This window comes from Phyllostomus discolor, chromosome 5 (genome assembly GCF_004126475.2).
Source record: "Phyllostomus discolor isolate MPI-MPIP mPhyDis1 chromosome 5, mPhyDis1.pri.v3, whole genome shotgun sequence".
Lineage (NCBI taxonomy): Eukaryota > Metazoa > Chordata > Mammalia > Chiroptera > Phyllostomidae > Phyllostomus > Phyllostomus discolor.
Genome location: NC_040907.2, coordinates 174,417,641 through 174,440,882, shown reverse-complemented (window position 1 = coordinate 174,440,882; position 23,242 = coordinate 174,417,641). Strand labels below are relative to the sequence as shown.

Below are 23,242 nucleotides of genomic sequence, written 5' to 3'. Positions count from 1 at the left end.
GGCCTCCAGGGCCCTGGACCCCTCCTGCGAGTTAGCACCCTCTGGGGTCTAAACCACAGGGCGCTTCACCCTGATGGGCCCTCCTGCCCCCCGCCCCCCGCCCCCCGGGCCCGGAACAGCTTCCAGGACAAACGGATGAGAGCACGTGGGACCAGCGGGGCACAGGGCCCTCAGGGGGTGTCCGACTCGGCCTCCCCCACCTCTAAGGGCAGCAGGGAGGGAGGGAGGGGAAGCCTTTGGGGAGAGCCCAGGGGCGGAGACCGGATGCCTGTCAGGCCTCGCCCCCGTCTGCAGGTTGGAGGGGAGCGGCGGTCTAAGCCCAGGTCCTCCTGGTCCAGGGACCACCAGCAGAAGGGCTGCCCCGGCCCTATACTCCCCCACTGCCAGGCGTCCCTGATTGGTGCAGTAGGTGGGGGGGGGGACTTCCAACAAAGGGCCTGCACGGGAACGTCCCTCCGGACACTTCACTCCCAGGCAAAGACCTCGAGGCCGTGCTGCCCACCCATGCGCGTGTGGCCTGAGCAAAGGCTTCTCCAGGGCCCAACAGGACACACAGACAAGGCTCCCCCCCCCCCCCCCCCCCCGCTTCTCCCGCTGCCTGGAGGGGGCTGGGCCCAACCACCCGGCCGCCCCGATGCCGCTGGGGCAGGACCAGGCCCAAACAGTGTCGGAGGAAACACTCCGAGTCCCTGCCACGAGAAAGCATCCTGTCCTCGGTCACCTCTCTCCTCTCAGGCCAGAGGAGGGGCGGCCCCCGCCCCCGGGGCAGGGGCACAGCTGGAGGCATGTTCTGTCGGGTCCCACAACAGGCGCCCCCTGGATGCCAGAAAGACCGGAGGAGGAAACCAGCTACACCCGCCACAGGGCATGACCCCCGGAGGAAGGAGTGGGGCCCAGGGCCCTGGGGGCAGCTCCAGAGGGGGCCGTACCCCCGCTGCCCCAGAGGGCCAGCTCCGCCCAGCCCGCCACTGAGGCCCAGGATGACAGGCAGATGGCCTCCCCGCCCCTTCCCACAATGGGGTTGGGGGGGCAGAGCTGCACCCCCCACCCCGGGCCCCAGGGCTGCAAGCTCGGGAGAGCCCTTCCCTCCACGGGGACGCGGCCTACCCCCTGCCCAGCCACCACAGTTCCTGCAGCTGCCCCCCTTGGAGCCCAGGCAGCCCGGGGACAGGCAGTCAGGTGGGTGGGAGGAGACTTCCGGTGGGGCCCTCGCAGGGGGCCCTGGCAGCCAGCAGGGGGCGCCGTCAGCCCTGCGTTCCGACCTTTCCCAGGAGAGACACAGCCATGGGCACCCCAGGCCCCATGCATCCAGGAGATGGGGCTGCCCAGCGAGGGGGGGAGGCAGGTGGGCCCAGCTTCTGAGCTGGGTGGGTGCTGGGGGAATGGCCAATCTCGGCAAACGGCACCACCTGCGCCCGAAAGCCGGCCCTGTGCCGGCTCCCTGCCGCCGGGTCTGCAACCAAGGTGACTTCACCTTCAAGGTGCTGCAGGCCCCGCGGCCCCCTCGGCGGCCCCCTCGGCGGCCTGGCGCCGGACAACGAGCTCTCTGGAGGCTCACTGGCACACCTGCTCCGGCAGGTTCCGGCAGGTTCCGCCGGGGTCCGGCCCGGCCCGGCCCACGGCTTCCCCGCCGCTGGCTCTCAGCCTCAGGGGGGGTGTCACTGGGCCACACCAGCTACCGGGGTCTCTCGGGGTGGGGGCAGCAGAGTGGAAGTCAGTTAGACCTTAACTTCTCGCTCGGCGTCCAGCGTCCCTCCGACCTGCTCCTGCAGCAGGGCGTACGCGCGCTGCAGGGCCTGGTACTCCATGGTCAGCTGCCGGAACCGCAGCTCCGTCTCCTCCTTGGCCATGCCCTGCAGGGGCGCACAGAGCCCGTGTTGGCGCCGGCCTCCGCCCGCGGCCCGGTTCTGGCCGGACCCCTCCCCCGCTCCCGAGCAGGCTCGGCGCGGCTCCGCCCCGCCCACCGGAGGCAGGGAGGAGAGCCAGGCTGCAGCTGCCCCACCAGATGGCCAAATCCCTCCCACCTGCCCCACACTCCGGGCCCCTCCTGCACTGGGACCCCCAACACCTCCCCCTGGCTGCAGGGACACCTGCTGCCCTAGAGCGGGAGGGGACTGCCACAGTGGCTGCTTCTGAGGCCCTGCTGGGCCCCAAAGATTCACTGCCCGGAAGACAAGCCAGGGTCGCACGGGCTGGCGACGTCCGGAGCCACGGGGCCCGGGAGCCCTCGCCCGGCCCCACCCTCCCAGCGCCAGCCTGCGCCCCGAGCCCCGCTGGCGGCAGGTGACTGCCATGCCTGAGGTGGCTCAGCAGCTCCGTGGCCACGGGGACCCACCAGGGGCGGCCCCACCACGGCCTCCACAGCCTGGTCAGGGCCTTGGGCCACCAGCCACTCCTTGTCCCTTGGCCACGGGGGCAGGACCCATCAGCACAGACTCAGGTGACTGCCTGGATTTGAGGGCGGTGCCCTTCCAGAACAAGGGGCTGCGGGGGGCGGGGGGGGGACATGCTGGCCGTGTTTCCATCGGAGACAAAGCCTCTGCTGCCCAGGCGCACCCCAGCACGCGCCCCTGGCGGTGGTGACAACCCCAGGCAGGGGGGCCGGGCCTCCCCCACAGGCAGCCCCTCTTCCCCCCTGCAGGGGGCACCGGATAGGGCGAGGCAGGCCGGGCGTGTGCCCGAAGGAAGGGGTGGCGGCAGGGCGGCGGCCGCAGAGCACGTTTCTCACGGCGCGGAACCACAACTGTGGGGGACGCGGCCACCTCTGCGGGGAGCTGCCCCCGCCCCCGCCTGCCCCGTCACCTCCTCCAGGTCGTCTTCGGGGGTGCACGGGGTCTGGTCCGTCCTGTCCGTCTGATAGGACACGGAAGAGCCGTCGGACTCCAGAGAAGCCTCTTCGTCGTACCCGAAGAAGGTCTCCACCACGACCGGCTTTGGGGGAGGGGCGCGCGTTAGTGCCAGCAGCCCCCGGGGCCTCCGGGCCGCCCCCACCGGCCCCCCCGCTGCCCAGCCTGGAGCCCCTGCGCGCTCCAGGCCCTGTCCCGGCCCCCAGCCTCGCGGCAAGGTGGGCGCGGCTCAGCACGGCCGTGGGGCAGTGAGCTGGGAGAGAGCGCGCGGGAGGGGCCGGGTCTGCAGCAAGGCAGTCCGCCATCACCGTGGGGACCACACGGGGCGGTGGGCACCGGCTCTGTGAGTCCCCCAGGAGCGGCACTCGGATGCCACCCTGCAGGGGACACGTCGTGGGACCCACAGTGGGTGAGCGCCAGCCCTGTACTTGGCAAGGGGCCACTTGTGCAGCCACTCGTTTTTGTTGTGTTTTCAAAGTGTCGTCCGACGCAAATCAGGGTAAAGCAAAACCAAGAGCAACAGCTGGTGCTCCCCCAGCGCACGTTAGGGCCCTACCTGAGGGACGCCCCCCACCCCCCGGCTCCTCCGTGATGTCGGTGACCCCGGCTCTCCCCACCCCCACCCCAGGCCCTGGGAGTTCCAGCTCACGGACGGCCCACTGCCCACGGAGGCTAGAGTGCGTGGCGGCCAGCTCACCACCCAACGCCCTGTCGTCGGCTGGGAGCCTGCCCTCCTGGCTGAGGGCTCCTGTCCCACCAGGGCGCCCGGAGAGCAGGCCCAGGCGGGGAGAGCCGGCCTCCTCCCCACGCCCACCCACACTGCCAGTGCCTACTGCCCGTGCCCAAGGACCCTGAGATGACCCCACACCCCCCGTGCCACCTGTGGGTCTTTCTAAGGCCCACACGAGCGTGTGTGACACACCCCGGGGACCGCTCAAGACCAAACAAAAACACGCTTTGCAAAAACCAGGTCAGGAGTCTGTTTTAGAGGCTCTCCCAGCTCACCTCCAAGGGAAATCACGGGTTTATCAAAAAGGACTGGGCAGCAGAGAGAGCCCCAGGTCCTCCAGGGAGGGGCTGCGGCCCGCAGGCGGCCGTCCCCAGGGCTGCGGGGCCTGGCCGGGCAGCAGGGGGGACAGAGCCTGCCCCTGCTCACCAGTGTCCCGAGTTCCTGCCTTCTCGTGGGAAATCAAGAGCAGGGAGGCCCCCCTGACAGGTGTGGCTGGGTGGGTCGGGCATTGCCCCACAAACCGGAGGTTGGGGTTGGACTCCCGGTCAGGACACAGGCCTGCGTTTTGGGTTTGGTCCCCGGGTGGGGCGCCTGCGAGAGCCCACTGCTGGGCATTTCTCCCCTCCCTCTCTCCATCCCTTCCCCCTCTCCAAAAATAAATACATAAATAAAGTCTCACCCTGGCTGGCATAGCTCAGTGGATGGAGCGCGGGCTGGGAACCAAAGTGTCCCAGGTTCAATTCCCAGCCAGGGTACATGCCTGGGTTGTAGGCCATAACCCCCAGCAACCACACATTGATGTTTCTCTCTCTCTCTCTCTCTCCCTCCCTTCCCTCTCTAAAAATAAATAAATAAAATCCTTTAAAAAAAATAAATAAAAATAAATAAGTAAATAAAGTCTCTCAAAACAAGGCTTCAGAAGAAATCCGGCTGGGTCCTCTGATTTAGAACCGGGAGAGGAGTGTGCACCTCGCCCCCCCGGGCGCCCCCCCAGCTCACCTTGGGGAGCTTGGCCATCTTCTTCCTCTGCTTCCGAAGCCTCAGCAGCTTGTCCCGCTCCTGCAGAAACCAGTGGAGGGGACGGTTCTGAGTAATTGAGCAGCTCCGTCCGCCCCAAATGTGCAGGTGGGCGTCCTCTGTGGCCGCTGAGTGGACAGTGGCCGCTCTGACCGGCGGACTGCCCCGCCGTCCCGGCACCTGAGCTCCGCTGCTGGCTCGGGGGTGGCCCGGCTCGCCACACTCAGCAGCGTCCCCCTACCCCCCGCCCAGGCGGTGGTTGGCCGGGGGGCCGAGCGAGGGGTCCGGGGACCTGCGCGGCAGGCGCGGAAACGGGCCTCGAGCGGACAGACGGGCCGGCTCCCTGCGTGCTCTGGGCAGACGTCTGCTCAGACACCGGTGGGCGTGGCCCCGTGAACGTGTGTGGGGACCTGGGACCCGCTTCTCTCCGGGGAGCTGGGCTGCCTTCCCGTGACCGTGACGGAAGCAGCCAGGCCCAGACTGCGGTCCACGCCGGCTGGGACACCCTGGTGGGGGAAGGGCCCCAGGAGGGGCGCCCCCAGACCAGTGCTTGATTAAACAACTCGGACATGAGCGTCACTGGGTGCTGCCACCGGCTGCTGGGGCACATGCGGCCCACTGACCGGCAGGTGTCCTCAGTCACCACGGCAGAGCCTTGGGGCAGGCGCCACTGCGGCCACCAAATCCACCCAGGTGCCGGCCCGGCCACTTCTGTCTGACCCGGGAGGAGCCGTGGGCGCAGGGGTGATGGGGACAAGGGCCGACAGGGCCAGTGGTACTTACTAACACGCTCTTCACGTAGCCGGCCGTCTCCAGGGTCTGGGAAGAGAGGACAGGGGTCCGGAGAATCGGGGTGTGACCTGCCCCCAGGACCCCGGAGCCCTGCACCCACCCCCTGACCTCTGCCACATCCCAACCACAGAGTCATGTGGCTCCGCCCCCTGGCCCCCTGGGGAGGGCGGTCCCCTCGTCCTTCCTGCCGCCCGCAGCTGATGCCCAGGGCCCTGGAGGGAGGGACCTGCTGGCCGTTCAGAGCTGGGGGGCGGGGCGTTTCCGTGGGTGTTTTCCTCTCCCGCTCCCACCCTGTGGGACGGGACCCTCTCCAGGACACGGGGCCGAGTCACGGAGCGAGACGAGAGCCCTGATCTCAGGTTCGGGATGCGGGGGGGTGCCTGGGGGCGGTCCCAACGCCCAGCCCGTCGGGGCAGGGGCACCTCTCTGTCCCATTTCCTGTCACTTGGGAGGAGACGCCAGCCAGCAGAACAGCACCTCCGGCCACGTGCCACACCGGCCCCAGAGGAGGACACCACTGTCCCCGCTGCTGCCCGAGGACACGGAACTACGGAGGCAGCAGGGCCTGGCCGTGCCATTGGCTGGGGTCCCAACAAGCAGCAGAATGCGCCGGAACCAGGGCGATTGGATGAGGGTCTGATGAGGGACAGCCAGAAAGCTGGGCTGGGGGGTCAGGGTCTTTCCATTTGTAAGTGGATTAAGTTCGGGGTCCCGGGACAAGGCCATCCTGGACCAGGACGGGTGCTTGCCCTGGGGCCAGAGAGAGGGCCCCACGAAGACAGGCAGAGACAGCCACTACCCGGCCCAGGGCCCCCGGAAGCTTCCTCGAATCAGGAGCACAGCCCTGCCAGCACCTCGGTGTGGGGGTTCTAGCCTCAGAACTGGGGGGATGCGTCACTACTGTTTTCAGCCCCCGGCTGTGGCCACAGGAGCCCGACCCTGACACTGGTGGGGGTGTGGCTCCCGAGACCCCTGGTCCAGGGTGACGAGGAGGGGAAGCTCTGAGCTCCAGGCAGAGCCGCCTCCGGTGCAGGGACCACGCGGCCCAAGACGCACCCGGGGAGGGCCCAGGAGGACAAACAACCCCACCTCCCGGGGGGCCCCTTGGCCGCAGACCCCGGGGCCGGGGCTCAGGGTGTGCGGCCTCTGGGGGCAGAAGGGCACAGGGAGGGGAGCGGCCCGGAGCCGGGTGACGCCCGCCGGCCGGCCCCACTCACCTTGGAAAGCTCGTCTATGAGGTTCTGCTGCTCCACGATCTGCAGCTTCAGGAAGTCGACTTCTCTCTCCTCCTGGCTGTGATCCAGGTCGTTCAAGGAGCTGGGTCTCCTGATGATGCCGGCTCTCTGTCTCTGGAAACCGGCCAGGCCGTCACCGAGAGGCCCGGGGCCGTCCCCGCGGGTGGTAGGGAGCCAGGGCCTTCCCGCCGGGCTGCAGAGCTCGGGGAAACCGAGGCTGCTCTGGGCCGGTGCCCGCGGCAGGGGACCCTGCGGCCGCCCACGCCAGGTCCTGCCCCACCGCTGCTCCCAAGTCAGGGTGTGACAGCCAGGGCGGTCTGCAGGGCAGGGAGTGGGGGCACATCTGCCTCCCCACACTGCGCGCTCTCACTCATGGCCTCCGGGGCCCTCAGGACCAGAAGGGACACACGAGACACCAGCTATTCATCCCCCACTCCGCCCGGTGGCGGCGGCCGTAGGGGAGCCCCCCGCCCGGATCCCTATTCCAAGCCCTGTGCAGGGCCTGTGCCAGGGCCCCCACCACCGCGATCCCACCAGAGCGGGGTGGTGGCCTGGGACCGGCGGTGCGACTGCTCAGTCTCTCCCCGCAGGAGCCCCCCCCCCCGCCCCGCCCTCCCTCGCCCTCCCTCGCCCTCCAAGGGCCGCAGGCACCGGGTCGAACCTCACAGGTGCGAAGCGGGAGAGGTCGTCCGGGAAACGCGCGCGCGCGCGCCCTCTGCTGGCGGGCGGACACGGGGGGGGGGGGGGGGTCCCTACCATTTCTATGTTCTCCTGCGTGAGGAACTTCAACTTGTTTTCCATGCGCCGCAGGGCGTGGGACAGACTCTCGTTCTTCCGAGACAGCCGTTTGCTCTTCTCCAGCAGGGGCTTGTACTGACTCTCCGCTTCTCGGAGACGCTTGAGCTGCGAGACAGAGCCACGGCGAGCTCGGTGCTCCTAGCAGGGACCGAGGCCCGGCAGGTCCCCGTGCGCGGTCCTCACGCTGAGCGGAACCGGCGGGGCGGCCGCGGAGGGCCGGGTGCGCACGCCCGTCACGTACGGAGAAGAACGTGCGGAGGAGAACGTGCGGAGGAGAACGTGCGGAGAAGAACGGGGACGCGCCACCCAATCACAGGCGCAGGGACCCACCCACCAGCCCCCGGGGCCCGGAAGTGGCCGCCACCGCGTTTGTTAATAAAGTTTTATTGGCACCAGACGGGAGGCCTAGACTCAAGCCCTGCCCTGCTCACCAGGGGGCCTTCCCACGGGGAATTCCGGAAGTGGGCGCCCCGCCCCGCAGCCAAGCCCCTGGCACCCAGGGGACCCAGCCCACCGCCGGCCACACTCACCAGCTCGTTCCTCTCCTCCGACAGCAGCGCGTTCCGGTCCTCCAGCTTCCGGATGATGGCGCTGAGCTCCGCGATTTTAAGTTGGAAGCGCCGAGCATCCTTCTCGTCCAACTGCTGCTCCTGAAACAGAGGCCAACTGCAAAATAACTGCTCGTAGACCCAGAACCCTCGGCAAACCCCAACCCGCGCGGGCCCAGAGCGCGTCAGTGTCACGAGGCCGGAGCCTGGGGGGCAGGGCGGGGGGGGTCCCTCCGAGGGGCTGGAGCGCCGCTGCTCAGCAAACTGCGAGATGGCGTGGGACGCAGAAGCAGACAGGACGGGAAGATGCGAGTATGGAGGGCGAGGGCATGCACGTGCAGGCTGCCTGACCTCGGCGCGCCCCGAAAGCGTCAGAACTGGCCCTAGATGATCCTGGGCCAGGGCTGGCTGCACTTTGGGGAGGGTCCGGGGGGCCCGCAGGCCGGAATTCACTTCCCCAGTATTAAGTGAGCTTGGAGAACGACATTGGATCTAAGGCTCCCAAAAGCTAGTGTCCCAGGACTATGTATCTGAAAGGCCCCTGTGGAACCACTGAGACTTCAGGAAGAACCAGCGAAACCACTGGGTCCTGTCTGAGCGGCACAGGGGTCTGCGCAATGGAGCAGGCAAGGTGCTGGGGCGGGTGCTCATTCGGTTCAGCCACGCAGAAGAGGGCTACCAAGTGTCATCCTCTACCCTGGAAGTGTCCCTGACCTAGGGCTGGTTCGGTTCGCACACGCGTGTCCAGAACGACAGAGGGGTGATTCCTCATTCAGCAGGTGCAGGAGAGGCTAGGGGCCTACCTGGAGGACCACGTGGGGCATCTGAGGAATTCAGACCACCCCCTCTCCCGCAGCCTCCCCAGGCCCCGAATGAGGAGCAGCAATGTGGAGATGGTTGGCGTCAGGGCCGGCCACTGCCAGCCCTGTGCCGTGCCGGTGGCCGAGGGGTGAGCAGGAGAGTGTCATGGTCACATGGAAAGCAGGTGGGAGGGTGATGGGTGATGCAGATGGTGGAAATCGCTGCATGGGGATCAAATCCAGGATGGGGGGCAGGGAGCCGGCCTTGCTGCCAGAAGGCAGAGCCCGGACGTGGCAAGGGAAGCCGCGCAGCTGCAGCCAGCACCAGGGGCCCTCAGCAACCTTCGGACCCCTCGGCTCGGGTGAGACCTCGCGGAGGCCGGGCTGCGCACTACGTGAGCAGGGAAGGAGGGAGGACGAGGTCTGTCTGTGCTCTTGGCCGGGCAGGGAAGCCGAGGGGCCCAGGGCCTGGCCCTCGGGCTGCAGACCTGGGCTTGGCCCCCCTGGCCTCGCAGGGACGCGCGGCGCGGGCACGGGGGGTGGGTCCCTGCACTCTCGGTCGGCGGGAGTTGGGGAGGGAGGTGCTTACAGGGCTTCCCGAGTGGTCTGAGGCGTCTCCTGCACCGCTTGCATAAGGAAGTTCCCGTCTGGGGCTGCCCGGGTGCCGCTCGGCCTCTTTGACCTGGGACAGCTGCTCATCTAAAGCCTCCTTTTGGAGCTGCAGCCGCTGAGCATGCCCGGCTTGCACCCCTAACTCTCTCTCCAGCACGAAGACTGCTCTGTCCTTAAACTTTATCTCCTCCATCTACAAGGAGAACAGAACACAATCACACACGCAGGCAGGGTGCAGCTATGTTACCATAGCAACAGGCAGACGGCACAAGCATCAGGAGGGGCCCCCACCCCGAGTGCGTGCCACGAGCCCTCCCCCTCGCCCCGAATGGCAGCGATCCTGCGTTCCACCTCCTAACAGCTGCGAGAAGCCACCTGCCTCCCAGCCCCTCCTCCGGGCGGGCAGCCGCAGGTGCATCCTGGCCAAAGGCGAGCGGCCTGGGGGGCACGGGGCAGAGCCAAGTGCGCCACCGCCCACGCGTCAGACGGGCAGGCGCGGCCCGTGGGCATCGCCACATATGGCGCCGGGTTGGCAAGAAGACGGCTTGAAACCTATTTTCAAACAACGGCGCAGGGCAGGCGATCTCGCTGCTTTGCCGCGGTTTGAGGTTACGATTGGCTAATAAATCAGCCATCTGCTGAAGTCGGCTTGGGAACAAAGATGCGACGTCTAATTAGCCCAGATCTTGGAATTTACGGGCAAGCGGCGGGCTGCAGAGAATAAAGGAAATCCGCAGTTGCTGAGTCCCCGCGTGCTGGGACGCACGGCAACGCAGGGGCGACACAGTCAGCGAGTGGAAGCACGCCGGGGCGGGTGGGAAGAGGGTCGGGCTGATGAGCCGCTGTCGCACGGGCGCTTCGGAGACGCCCCTCTGCTCTCGTCAGGAGGCAGGAGCCGGTCTGTGTGCGATCGGCCCACTGGGTCCGCCGGGTGAGAGGGCCGTCAGGACTGGAGGCCGACCTCCCACGGGGGTCGCCCCACGTGGTGACCCACAGAGGAGAGGGCAGGGTTTGATTTTTTACTGATGGGAACCTCACTTTAGGGTCAGTGACCGTGTCTCCCAGGGGGTGGTCCTACAGCCCCGGGTGTCGCGCGTGCAGCGTCAGCACCGGCATTTCTCAGTCAACAGCACGTCCCCACACCTCCCACTCCCTTGCAGCCACCTGCCCCTCACCCACGGTCTGGGAAATGCACCGTTGGCAGTTTCGTCGTTGTGCAAACGGGCAGAGGCACTGACACAGAGCCAGGTGGCCTAGCCTGCCGCTCCGCTCACCTGGGCTGCGTGGTGTCCCCCCCCCCCCCCCCACCTGGGCTGCGTGGTGTCCCCTCCCGCTCACCTGGGCTGCGGTGTCCCCTCCCGCTCACCTGGGCTGCGTGGTGTCCCCTCCCGCTCACCTGGGCTGCGGTGTCCCCTCCCGCTCACCTGGGCTGCGGTGTCCCCTCCCGCTCACCTGGGCTGCGGTGTCCCCTCCCGCTCACCTGGGCTGCGTGGTGTCCCCTCCCGCTCACCTGGGCCACAGGGTCTGCTGCCCCGGGCCGAGGGCCTGCACACCTGTCACTGCACTGAGCCCCGAGGCGGCTGTCAGGCGATGACAGCGTCTGAGGCTCCCAGCACACGGGGACGTAGAACAGGGGCGGGGCGCGGCGCCGGGGCGTGAGGGATGAACACGGCACCGCGTGCAGGGCGCTGGGCAGGGACGCGGCCCAGAGGGGGGGCGAGGCGGGTGGGCGGGCACGACGCGAGGCCAGGACGCGACTGGAGACCGTGACCCGGCTCCTCCCCCAGGGGTCACTCGGCTACAAAAGTCACTTTTCTTTCTCTCGTAATCGGTTAACCTTGCCTCACTGGAACGTTTTCACTTTATACCCCTTTTTGTTTACTCCTCAGTTCTTTCGTGATACGGCTTCGCTTAAAACGTAGTACAGCTCTCCAAAAAATGCTTCTTCTTTATTCCATTATACTGTAGTTTTTCTATTTTTCAAGTTTAAATTTTAAAAATTATTTTGGTTGAAAACTAAGACACAAACACGCCCGTCAGCCGAGGCCTACCCAGGGTCTGGAGCCGGCCCGCCGCCCACCCTGCCCCCCACCCTGTCCCCGGGACGGTCTGCGGGGGCGGCCGGGCACATCTCCTGGGCGGCTGAGGCCGTCGGGGGCACTGCCCGAGGGCCTGGCCGAGACCCTCCTGGGCGTGGGGGCTTCCACTCCTGAGAAACTCGCCCGCGGTGGCGGGTTCTCTCTTCATCGCGGGCGTGCTCAGGGCAGACGGTGCGTCTCGAGCAGCCTCTGGGTCCGAGAAGCCCTTCTGGGCCAGGGTCCGAGCCCGCCGACTCCCACAGGAGCCCCGTGAGCCTGCTACAGAAGCCCCCGCCAGAGCCTTCGCCGTGGGTTTGCCCGGGGGCTGTCCGTTCTCTGCTCGTGCGGCTCCTCCCTCTCTCGCCTCTCCTGCAGCTCTGCGTCCCCTTCCCGGGGCCCACGGCTGCTGCGCGTCAACCCACCCTCGGGCCCCAGCGCCCCGGGGCACCCTGGGGGAAGGCTGTTCACCGTCTCCCCCGCGGCCTTGATCTTTGCAGCCGCCTCAGCCCCCGCCCCCCGCAAATCCTAGGGCATCCCAGTGAGCCTCTTAATCGCCTTCTTCCAGATGCCGCCCGTGCGCTCCTCTGGGGCAGATGTCACACCCAGCTCCATCCAGGTCCCTGACGCAGCCTCTGGTGCTGTGGTCCTTCCAGAACCGCACCGGCATCTTCCTCGGCAGCGGCCTGGGCAAAGGCCCTCCTCAGGGAGGGGCCGTCGGTGGGATCCAAGGGCTGCTGTTTGCCGGGAGAAGCTCCTGAGGGTGGCCTGGGTCACCGGCGACAGGAGGACGTGCAGGAGCACTTCCGACTGCGGTCGACTCCAGACAGTGCCGCTCTGGATGGCCCTGCCGCTGGCCTGGCAGCTCGGAAGGGCGTCTCAGAGGAGGGCGGGCCCCTCTGGGACTTGGCGTCCTCCCGTGGGAGGGACACTGGCACCCAGCGTGCGCCTCTCCCCGGGCCGCCCCCGGCACACGCGGTTGCAGCCGGTGGCTGATGACACCGCCCCATGCAGGGCTGCCGTCTGTCCCGAGAGGCCTGGACGCGCGGCCTCAGCGTGGCCCCTGGGGGGAGCAGCACCCAGGCCCAGAACCCGGAGGCCTCACCCACGTCGAATGTTTGCTCTGGGAAGTGGTTTTACCCCCCCACAGCCAGCGTGTCCGGGGGTCCGACGCCGCTTCAGCTGCCTCCACACCGGCACCCACGCACGGCTCGCCGCTCTCGGCCCGGCTGCGGAGGGAGCTCGTTCCTCGACCTGTTCCCACCGCCCGGACGCAGCGGTGAACTCAGCACCGCGGTCGGGCCCAGCCTTGTCTTTCAACCCCTCAAACAAGCCTTCTGCTTCAGTCGCGGTGACCGTGGTGACTGTGGTGACCGTGGTGCCCGGAGAAAACATGCTTCTGAGCCTGGTCTTCTGTCCTGGCCACTCAGGGGCTCTCCGTGGGGGACACGGGCCCACCTCGAATCTCTGCTCTCCCGGGGGCTTCAGTGAAGCTCCGCCCCTTTGTTCTCATTCGTCAGGACGTGGCTGTGGTGGGAGGGGACACACCTCACTGCCCAGTGGGAGCCGTCACCGAGCCCGGCGGCTGTGGCTCGGTGGACTGAGCACTGGCCTGTGAACCAAGAGGTCACCGGTTCGGTTCCCTGTCAGGGCACATGCCTGGGTTTCGGGCCAGGTCCCCAGGTGGCGGCCTGCGAAAGGGACGTTTCTCTCCCTCCCTTCCCCTCTCTCTGAAATAAGTAAATAAATAGATTCTTAAAAAGAAAGAAAGAACCACCACCGATTGTCCATCCTCCTACCCTTAATCACTTTCATTTCCCTTCCAGGACCCTATTACCTGGCCCTCGGCACCCACCCCTCCCCCTGCCCCATGCCCCACGCCCCACTCCCAGGAACAGCGGTGTATGGGAGGGAGGCTCTTGGGAGGGAGGGAGGCTCTTGGGAGGGAGGGAGGGAGGGAGGGTCCCTGGTGGGGGAATGTGGAGGGTGCTGGGCCAGGAGGACCCCCTGAGAGGGGGGAGAAGGTGCCCCCACACCCTGACTGCCCCCCAGCAGTGCGCTCAGCCTGGGGGCACAGAACCACAGCCTCCGGGTGGCGCCTGGGGACCTGCGTTTACCAGCACCCCCCCACCCCCATCGCGGAGCCCGGGGACAGGAGGGGCCCACTGCCCCACCGTGCCGAGCCCCCCAAACCCCAGCAGCGCCACATGGACACTGTCCCCACCCAGAGCCGTGGCAGCTCCCACCTGGGGACCAGAGCCTGCTCCCAGGCACTCCCTGGGTGGGCCCCACCTTGGCGCCCCCACTTTGCACCATGCAGGCGAGTGCACCCCTGCTCCGCTGACAAGCATGCTAAACAAGATGGGGCGGGTGGCGGCTGGAGCTTGCGGTCAGCGATTTCCAGAAAAAACAGAAGACTTGCCCACAACCCCCCCACCCCCCACCACGTGACAACGTTGCTTCCGTACCCTAACTGCTGCCCAGACTCGGCCAGGCTCTGCCCCGGTGAGGACCGCACGTGCCCTGCCTGCCACGCACCTGAGGCAGGTGCCTGTGAGCACCGAAGCAGGCCGGCCACGCCCCCACCCGCCAGCAGCAGCCTGCTGATGGGGCTTGATGGCTGCTGTTGGCTCGGACTCCGCTGTAACCAGCTGTCGCCTCGGCAACGGGCTGAGGCGGGGTGATATTATACATCACAGATTATTACGAGAAAGCGGAAATTGGCTTTGCCTGCACTTCCTCAATTTTATGGAACTTTAATAACAGTCTGAGCTCCATCGCCGCGAATGCACTGAGGGTGCAGCAACCGTGCCTGCGCCCACCGCAGTCCCGTCCTCAAAGCCGCCAGCAGCCGGGGAGGGGCACCCGGCGGAGCTCACGGGGCGTCAGAGCCAGGCGGGCGGGCGGCGGAGCAGGCCCCCCCCCCTTCCCCTCGGAGGAAGGTGAGGACTTGGCCACACGGGGACGTAAGGACAGCACGGGGAACCGTCAACAGCCCTGTAATTACTGCGTGCGCCCCCGGTGGGCACTAGGACTCCCCGGGGACCCCTTCGTTCCGGCGGTCTAACCGCTTTGATGTGCGCCGGGAAGCAGGAAGAAATAACACTGAGTGTCAGCTGCAACTGGGAAAAAATCGGCCAGAAATGGCCCTGGGGGACCTGGCTTCTCCAGGGTCGGTTCCGGGGAGGGCGGGGAAGGAGCATCGAAATGACAAGTGGTGGGGGGGGGGGCAAACTGACGGTGGGCTCTTCCCCCCGCAGGGACAAGTGTGGAAGACAAGGAATCAGAAGATTCCTGTCTCCCTTTCTGGAAGTGCTTGAGGGCTGTCTGACCTCAGCGTGTGTGCACCTTCACCTCTGACCTTCGTCTTTGACCTAGACTCTGCAGAGACAGACCTGGAGGGGGCTGTCAGGAAGGAGAACGTTCCTGCCCACGGGTGGACGGACAGACGGCCCCGCCGACACAGCTGGTCTCTTTGGATCAAACCCTGGTTTGCACCGGCTGCACCGCCGCGCTGCTGGCTCCCTCATCAACCGAAGCGTTCAGGAGAATTTCCGGCTTGTGTTTGCTGTGTATTCGTGTGAGAATCGTGCCTCTACCCTCATTAAAATGTACCCTACCCTCCCGCAGTCTAGTTACAGTTCCAACGGAAGTTCCACCACTTTCCTACACAGGAGGGATGCCTCTGAGGTCGCGCGGAAGGTAAACGGGCAGGAAGGGTCCAGCTCCCCCTGAAGAGCCAAGTGGGAGGCCACGCCCCCAGAAATCAGGACTTCTTACAAAAAAGCGAGAACAGTCCGTACAAATGAGCTCAAAGAGGGACCACGGTGGGACACACCAGAAAGCCCACTCCTATAAGAATGCCCACGTGGCCCTGGCTGGTGTGGCTCAGTGGATCGAGTGTGGGCCTGTGAACCAAAAGGTCGCTGGTTCGATTCCCGGTCAGGGCACGTGCGGGGGCACACGAGAAGCAACCACACATTGATGTTTCTCTCCCTCTCTCCCCTTCCCTTCCCCCCTCTCTGAAAATAAATAAAACCTTAAAAAAGAAAAAGCAAATGCTTTGTGGCTCCAGGGTAAAAGAACTCCCTAGACAAGACACAGTAAGCACCAAGCCATGGAAGAAGAACAACAAATCAGATCCCCCGGGAGTGTGAGGTGTCAGCTCACAAAGCCACACTGCTCAGGAGTCAGAACGGGAGCCCCGCTGGGGGCAGGAGTCTCCAGCCTGCAGGAGGCCTGCTGGGGCTGGGACAGGCCTGGCGGGGTCCTCGCAGCCACCTGGGTGGCAGTGCGGGCGGCAGACCAGGCTGAGCTTCCTTTTGACGGTGACCGCGGGAGTCTGTCTAATGTTCTGCTCGTCTTCAGTTTCTCGGCCACATGGGTCCTTTTCAGAGTCCAGGTCTCGCACGTCTTTTGCTAAACTTATTCCTAAATATGTTATTCTTTTTTGTGCCATGAGTGGGTTTTTAAATGTATTTAATTTGAATTATTTGTTGCTGCTGCATAAAAACACAGTTGCTTTTGCACACCGGTCTTGTGTCCTGAACCTCGCTGAGCTCACTGAAATAGTTCCTGGGGGCAACTCCGCAGGGGTCTCTATGGGCAAAGTCGAGTCGCCTTCAGAGAAACACAGTTGCAATCCTCCCTCCCAGTCTGGAGCCTTTAATTTCTTTCTTTTGCCTTAGGGCCCTGACTCCAATTCCTCAGTGGGAAAAGACAAAAAAGATAATAGTGGAAAAGACCCCAACAAAAAGGCAGAATTTCTTCATTTTGTTTTAAGATTTTATGTATTCATTTATTTTTAGAGAGAGGGGGAAGGGAGGGAGCAAGAGAGGAAGAGAAACCTCGATGGGTGGTTGCCTCTCATGCGCCCCCTACTGGGGACCTGGCCGGCAACCACAATCAACCCCGACCCTGTGGCCCACAGGCCCACGTTCAACCCACTGCGTCACACCGGCCAGGGCCAAAGGCAGCATTCCTTCTGGCCCACCTAAAGCACCGCCCCGCTGACCGCTCCCACTGGGGTGCCGGGACAGCAGGGGAGACCCGCTCACGGAAGGAAGCCCCGGGGACGAGACGCAGCTGTCAGAATGGGAAACTCGGAGAACTCTGAGGTGCACGGACGTGGCAGGGACCGCGAGAGACTTCTCAAAGAGCCCACTCACCCTCCTCCTCAGAGACACGGGGCGGGTCGTGTCTGTGGGCGAGAGAGGGACGGCCAGACGATCGTTTCAGAAAACAGACGTTTTTGGGCACTGCCCACACGATGGCAGAAACGGAAGAAATCGAACGGAAGAGTCAGCAGAGAAGGTTGAGCACATTCCCAGAAGGGAGAAGGCAAAGCCCAGGTCGGCGAGAGAACAAAGAAACCCTGAGGTTCCGAGTCGAAGGCCCGGCATCGGGCCGAGGGGGCTCCAGAAGGACGAGGCGGAAGGAGCCGATGAGAGAAGCAGCAGGAGACAGTTTTCCAGAGCCCGGCGGGGGGGCCTGAGTCTCCCCCCCACCGGCCCCCCTGCAGGTTGGGGGAACAAACACTCGGTGACCACGAGGATGAGGGGGCTGTCCTAGAAGGTCCCTGCTCTCCAGAGACGGGGGGCGGGGCCAGAAGGCCGTCCTGCTCCTCGCTGGGAGCCCGGGAAGCCTGAGGACACGCAGGACACTCCCCAGTCCGGGGGGGGGGGGGGGGGACTTCCCCCTGTAACCCCACAGCCGGCTACACGGGAGAACAAGAACGTCCCTCTGCTCCCCAGGGAGAAGGTGCAGGGTGTGTCCCTCCAGGGGCAGAAGGAGACAGTAAAAGGGGGAACTCGACGGGGGGTCTCACACCTGGGAGGGGGCGGGTCACCAGGGAGCCGCCTCGGGTTCGGGGAGAAGTCCCGCCAAGGCAGGAGAGAATGCTCCAGAAGGAGGTCTCCGGACAAGGTGCACGGACAGAGCCCTAAGGCTTTCGATTACCTTTCTGCTGGACATTCCAGGGTGAACTGGCCATAGGCACTTAGCAAACTCAGCAGATGAAAAGTTAACCCCAGGGAAAACGGAAGTGAGGACAGGAAAGGTAACGGGGTCTTGGGACACTGTGGGTCTTGGGTGGACAATGTTTCCATAGTAATAAGAATGCATGTATCTATTTATTTAGCCTAAGATGAGTTCCAAGCACCCTGTGAGCCCCTCCCCACCCTCCATCCTGGGCCAAGCCCCCCTGCCCCCGCCACTGCTTCCGGGTGGGTGTGGCCAACAGGGTCACAGAAGCCAAGGTGGGGGCCCTGGCTGGGCAGCTGCACGGGTTGGAGCATCGGGTTGGAGCATCGTCCCCACGAGGTTGTCGGATCCGCCCCCAGTCAGGGCTCGTACAAGAACCGACCAATGAATACACAGCTAAGTGCAACAATGAGTCAATGTCTCTCCCTGCCTCGAATCAATACATTAAAAAAAATCTAATTCTGTGGGATTCAAAAGAAACATAACTGTCTAGAAAAAAAGGAAACCGAGGCAGGAGGAGCGGCACTGCGGCACCTGCCCCTCGGCGCTGCGGCTGGGCCGAGGCCCTCGTCTGTGCCACCTTCCCGGGGGGCCTGCGGCCCGGCTGCCACCACCCCGTCGGTCTCCCGAGACGCTGCCTGCACCTTTGCAAATGGCCCCTCACGGGAGTCCCCTCCGTCCCCCCGTTCCCGCTGGCCAACACCGGGACACGGTGAGTCACGGGAGTGGAGAGAGCGCAGCAGGGGCTGAGACTGAGGAGCCGGGAAGTGGGAGTTTCGGCGCGTTGTTGAGAATTTGGAACAGACACCCGAAGAACCAGCCAGAAGAGCCGCCCTCGGCTGCCTCGGGGTTCCGGCCGGGGGTGAGGGGACCAGGGACCTGCGGGCTCCACATTGGCCTCTGGTCAGGGAAGTGAGGGCGCCTGCCTCTGATGAACACAGTGGGGGCGGCATGACAGGGAGCCATGGGGGGAGCTGGGCTGGGGACCCCCGGCAGAGGGGACGTGGGGAGCTTTTGGGTCCCCGTGCACACACCACGGCAGAGTCCTGTTTGCCTCGGCGTCCCCGCCGGGCCCTGGGGCCGGAGGACGGCAGCCCCCCTGGGAAGTGTGAGGTGGTGAAGGCGCAGTGTGGGGGCGTCTCTGGAGACCAGAGCCCAGGGGAGGAGGGGAGGTGGCCGGGGTGCGGGGCCGTGCTGGGACCCACGGAAGGGCATCCGGGCCCCGGGGGTCATCCCACAGGTGCTGATGACTCACACGGGGGACTCGGGGCCTGCCAGGGGCCACGGGCTCCCCCCCGGGGGGCACAGGGGGCCGAGCCTGCCCTGCCAGCTGGCCATCCATGCCGCCCAGCCTCAGAGCGGGCACGGGGTTGGCAGGACGGTCTGGGGCCAGGGCCACCACCCGGGGCCCTACAGCTGCACCTCTCTGGGTCCGGCGAGCTGGGCAGGCTGCAGAGCCCACCCGTGACGGGTGAAGTGACTCGTGCCACCGAGACACCAGCCCTGCCTGGCTTGTGGGTCCCTAAGAAGGGCAGGCTCTCAGAACCGCTGTGGGGGCAGGGTGGGGGCAGCTGACTTGCGGACTTCCTGCTCTGCCCCAAACTGGACGCGGGCGGTAAAGCTGGGCAGAGAGAGGGGCGGAGGGCGGAGCTGCCTGACAGCTGTCCCTATGGACGGTACCCTTGCGTCCTCCTGTCCCGGAGACCCCCGGACCACCAGTGACGCGGTGAGGGCCTGAGCGGAGGAGCGGCCCCCTCAACGCCACGCCCCCCCACCCCCGCCGCACGGCCCACGTACCAGCCTGCGGATCTCGCGCTCACACTCCTTCTTGATGCGGGAGATCTCCTCCTGGTGCAGGTGGTACACGCTCCGGATCTCGGCGGCCTTGATCTTGTCGGCCTGCATGACCACGGTCAGCGCCTCCTCCGCCTGCCGCTTGGCGCCCTTGAGCTCCGAGATCTCCTGCTGCATCTTCACCTTCTCCACCTCGAAGCCCCTCCGGGCCTCCTCCTTGGCCTCGGACAGCAGCGCGGCCTTGGCCTTGTCGGGGCCGCTGTCGTGCAGGGCGTGCAGCAGCGCCTGCAGCCGCTGGTTCTCGTTGTCCTTGATCTTGATGACGCGCAGCAGCTCGGCCTCGTGCTGCCGCAGCAGCGCCTCGCGCACAGCCTGCAGCTCCTTCATCTTCTCCTCGTGCAGCTTGCTCTTGAGCTCCGTGAGCAGCACCGCGCTCTTGTGCTGCTCGTGCTCGCGCACCTGCTTCAGCTCCTGGTTCTTCTCGCGCTCCACGCGGCTGACCTGCGGGCGAGAGGGAGGCGGGGTTACTGACGTCACCACGTCAGTTGCGTCTGCGAGCTGGGGCGCCACCGCCGCGGCCGTTCGCGGTTCGAGACCCTCTCCTTCAAGTGCGAGCGAAAGGGGAGGAGCCTCGTGGGCGGAGCGTGTCTCCACGCCCACGGGCATCCCAGGGGCACCGGGCTGAAGGCCAGCTCTAGACACCGGGTCCCCGGAATCTGCTCTGCTGCTCCGCAGGGACAGGCCGGCCGAGGGCGAAGCCGGCGCCCCCAAAGGGACCGGTGAGGAGCAGCGGGACCCCTGCCTGCCTTTGCCCAGATAACGGGCCTCACGCTCACCTGCTGTGCCATCCTTGGCAAGCGGGGACACCTCACCAGCAGCTGCACCATCTGTCTACACCACGCCTGATATGTAGACTTTGGAAACACTCCGACTTTTCCTGAGCGTTTTATTTTCATCTGACCGTGTGACCTCGGCTAAGAGACCCCTGCACCCCCACTGGGCACAAAGCTGGGGCTCAGGATCCATATGGGGTGACGGATGGCGGGGACCCAGGTCAGCCTGGGGTGAGGGGGGCCAGACAACAGGAGAAGCCCGCCGACGGAGCTGCAGACCCCACCGCCTGTCTCCAGGCACGCGGAGGGGGGCCCCTGCTTCCCGCCGGGACCCTGGGGGGCAGCCACCTGACACTCAGTTGTCCAAACAGACACCCCCCCCCCAATCCACAGCTCCAGGACGACAGCCCCACCTGAGGCCCCAGAGCACAGCTCGCCCCCTCCCGAGGGACGACGTGTCCTTCCCCTTCACGAAAACCTCCTGCGTGGGCATCGGCAGGGAAGAGGAGGTGCCGTGCATGGGGGGGGGGGTTGCAGCGGGGAGGGGGACTGCGGGAGGAGAGACACCCCCGAAGGGGTCAAGGGTAGAGGGGCTGAGTCCCAGCTGGGACGGAGGCCGCTGCTCGACGGGAGGCTGCACCACCTCACCGCCACCCGGCAGCCCCGTTCCCAGGACCTCGTCGTCGCAGGACAGGCCTCTGCCCACATCCGTGTCTGACCCACAGGGCAGGCCTGTTGGGGACGCTGGCACTGACACCCGGTACCTCCCCCCCCCCGCCGCCCATCCCCAGGCCCCCAGGCCGCCCCGTGGGCTCCCGACACAGAGCAGTGCTGAGACGGGGGTTCCCCAGCTCTCGGAGCAGCCACTGGGCCACTGGTCAGCCGCCGCCTGGCCCCCACCCCGTCCCTGGGCCCCTGGGGCCTGTTCTCCGGGCAGCAGGTCCGTCCGCCGTCCCCTGGTCCCAGGGCAGGGAGCCCGAGGCGGGGGGGCGAGGGCCAGAGGGTGGCTGTTCCCAGCCTCCTGGCCGGGTGGGAGGTGGGTGCGGACGGCCTGGCTGTGCCCCGACACTGCACGTGGGCCCTGCACCCTGCACGCCACGTCAGGTGCACGTGTCCCCAAGCACCCCTGGGCCTGTGACCTCACTCGGAGGCCGGGGACTTGCAGAAACAGCTGGCCCCGAGTAGCCTGGCTCCCGCCTACGGCCAGGTCCCCGGCAGGGACGTGAGGAGGCACCAGTGCGCAGCCCGGGACCCTCGCTGCCTCTGGGAGGGCATCCGGCCCTGGGGCCTCCCCCTGCCCCGCCCCCGAGGTTGCCTCCTCTCTGCAGCCCCTGCCCACGGGCCTGCAGGCACCTCCGGCGCCTCCCCAGCCATGAGGGGAGGGGGCAGCGTGGGCCCGAGGGACAGTGCTCAGTGGGTGTGCGCCTCTGACCAGTCCCTCCCCACCCCCCAGGTCCCAGGGGTCCCCGTCGGCACGAGCCCAGCCTTCCCCACCAGCTGCAAGGTCCCCTCCAGGGCCAGGCTTCCGAGCTGGGTCGCAGAGCTGCTCCCACACCTGCCCCGGGGCTGGCTGTCACCTGCAGCTGGCCAAGGGCTGTGCCGGGCCGACCCATCTGGGCTCTAGGCCAATCCGGACACCCCCCGGGGAGGGGCATTGATCCAGGAATGCTTCCACTGGAGGAGGCCCCAGGCTGTCCCCGGGGGCAGGGGCCTGTGTCCCCACTGGTACCCATGGGCGGGGTCCGGTGGTGCCCCTCCCCCAGAGCTGTCAGTCCTTCCCAGGTGCTCCGAGAGGCCCTGGGGGCCGGGACTGACCGGGTGGGCACTTCCGCAGAGACCTGGCCACCCCGCCTCCCGCTGTGGACAGCCCGGGTGCGGGAAGGCGGGGGGAGGGGTGGGGTGGGGGCCCACCTTGCTCTTCTCCTGCTGCAGCTCGATCTGGATGTCGGTGAGCTTGGCCCGCAGCTCCTCGTTGGCGGCCTGCAGTGCGGCGAGGGCCTCGGCCCTGTCCCCCTTGCTCCGGCCGCCCACGCCCTTCTTGGACATGGTGGGGGTGGCCCGAGGGGCACGGGGGGCGGCCGCCTGTGTGGGCTGGGCTGTGCACGCCAAGCTGCGGCAGGTGTCGGCTCGCTGCCGTTCTGCTACATGTTCTCATTCACCTGCGGGGGAGAGCACACCTGGGTGAGCGGCTGGCCTCAGGCCTGGGGCCGGGGGCCGCAGGGACGGACGGGGGCCAGGCTGGCCGCTCACCTGCCCCGAGGACACTGGCTGGACCACAGGCTGGTCCCAGAGGCCGGTGGCCCTCTCTCCGCACCCAACAGGGACCCACACGCAGGAGCATCTGCTCTGCCCCTGCGGAGTGACCGGCTGGGACCCCAGCTTGAGGTGCGAGTTTCATTCGTGGGACTGTGGCTGCCCGGTGACCATGGCGGCCGCCCAAGGAAAACCTCTGGGAGGTGGCGTTTTACAACCTGCCCGCGGCGGGGAGGGGGCACGGGGCGCTCTGGTGGCTGGTAGTGTGCGTGCTCCATCGGAGGCGGCGGGAAGGTCTGCTCCCCCGTGAGAACTGCGCTCGTTCATCACGTACAGGGGGGGGGGTCTGAGTGAAGTTCAGGGATGAAAGGGGCTGGGGGCGTCCTTGGACGGGGGCCGGGGTGGGGCTCGGGCTGCAGCCCTGAGGGGGCTGGCCGGTCAAAGCAGGCGGAGGGGACTGCTGGGCCCCGACCCAGAGCTGTGACTCCCGGGGTGGCTCTTCGGAAACCGGGGGACCTGCTCAGCACGGTATCCGAGGGCACCGGCACAGGCGACCCTTCCCCCGTGGGGGGGGGGGCGAGAAAAGGCGGCCCGCCCGCCCGCCAGCCCGCCGGTCGGTGTTGAGCTGCGCGCCGGCTGTGGGCTCCGAGCGCTCAGCCCTGAGAACCAGCTCGCACTTGGACACCAGGGTCAGCGCGCGGCCCCGAGAGACCAGCTGCTTCCCGGGCCTCCGGCCATGCAGCTGTGACGTGGCCGCTGGAGGACTCGTACCCCGAGTGTGTGAATGTGTCTTACAACTCCCCAAACTCAGCAGTAAAAGACAGACAACTCAGTTTTAAAAATAAGCAAAAGACTTGGGGGCTGTCACCAACGCAGGTGCCCAGACAGCCGACGGCCACGTGACAGATGCCAACGCCACCCTGTCCT

At 66.5% G+C, this 23,242-nt stretch overlaps 1 protein-coding gene across 1 annotated transcript in view; it reads right to left on the bottom strand.

Moving 5' to 3' along the window:
* Positions 1-22,343, bottom strand: part of JAKMIP3 (Janus kinase and microtubule interacting protein 3) — a 33,583-nt gene extending 11,240 nt beyond the window's left edge. Inside the window, exons 1-10 of the mRNA XM_036027536.1 lie at positions 21,974-22,343; positions 19,233-19,730; positions 9,356-9,571; positions 7,949-8,068; positions 7,377-7,523; positions 6,603-6,734; positions 5,377-5,412; positions 4,576-4,635; positions 2,803-2,931; positions 1,725-1,853 (exon numbers count right to left, since the gene is read on the bottom strand). Coding sequence (XP_035883429.1) covers positions 1,725-1,853; positions 2,803-2,931; positions 4,576-4,635; positions 5,377-5,412; positions 6,603-6,734; positions 7,377-7,523; positions 7,949-8,068; positions 9,356-9,571; positions 19,233-19,730; positions 21,974-22,108 — 1,602 coding nt within the window. The 5' untranslated portion in view covers positions 22,109-22,343. The remainder of the gene's footprint in view (positions 1-1,724; positions 1,854-2,802; positions 2,932-4,575; positions 4,636-5,376; positions 5,413-6,602; positions 6,735-7,376; positions 7,524-7,948; positions 8,069-9,355; positions 9,572-19,232; positions 19,731-21,973) is intronic.
* Between the last annotated feature and the right edge of the window lie 899 nt (positions 22,344-23,242).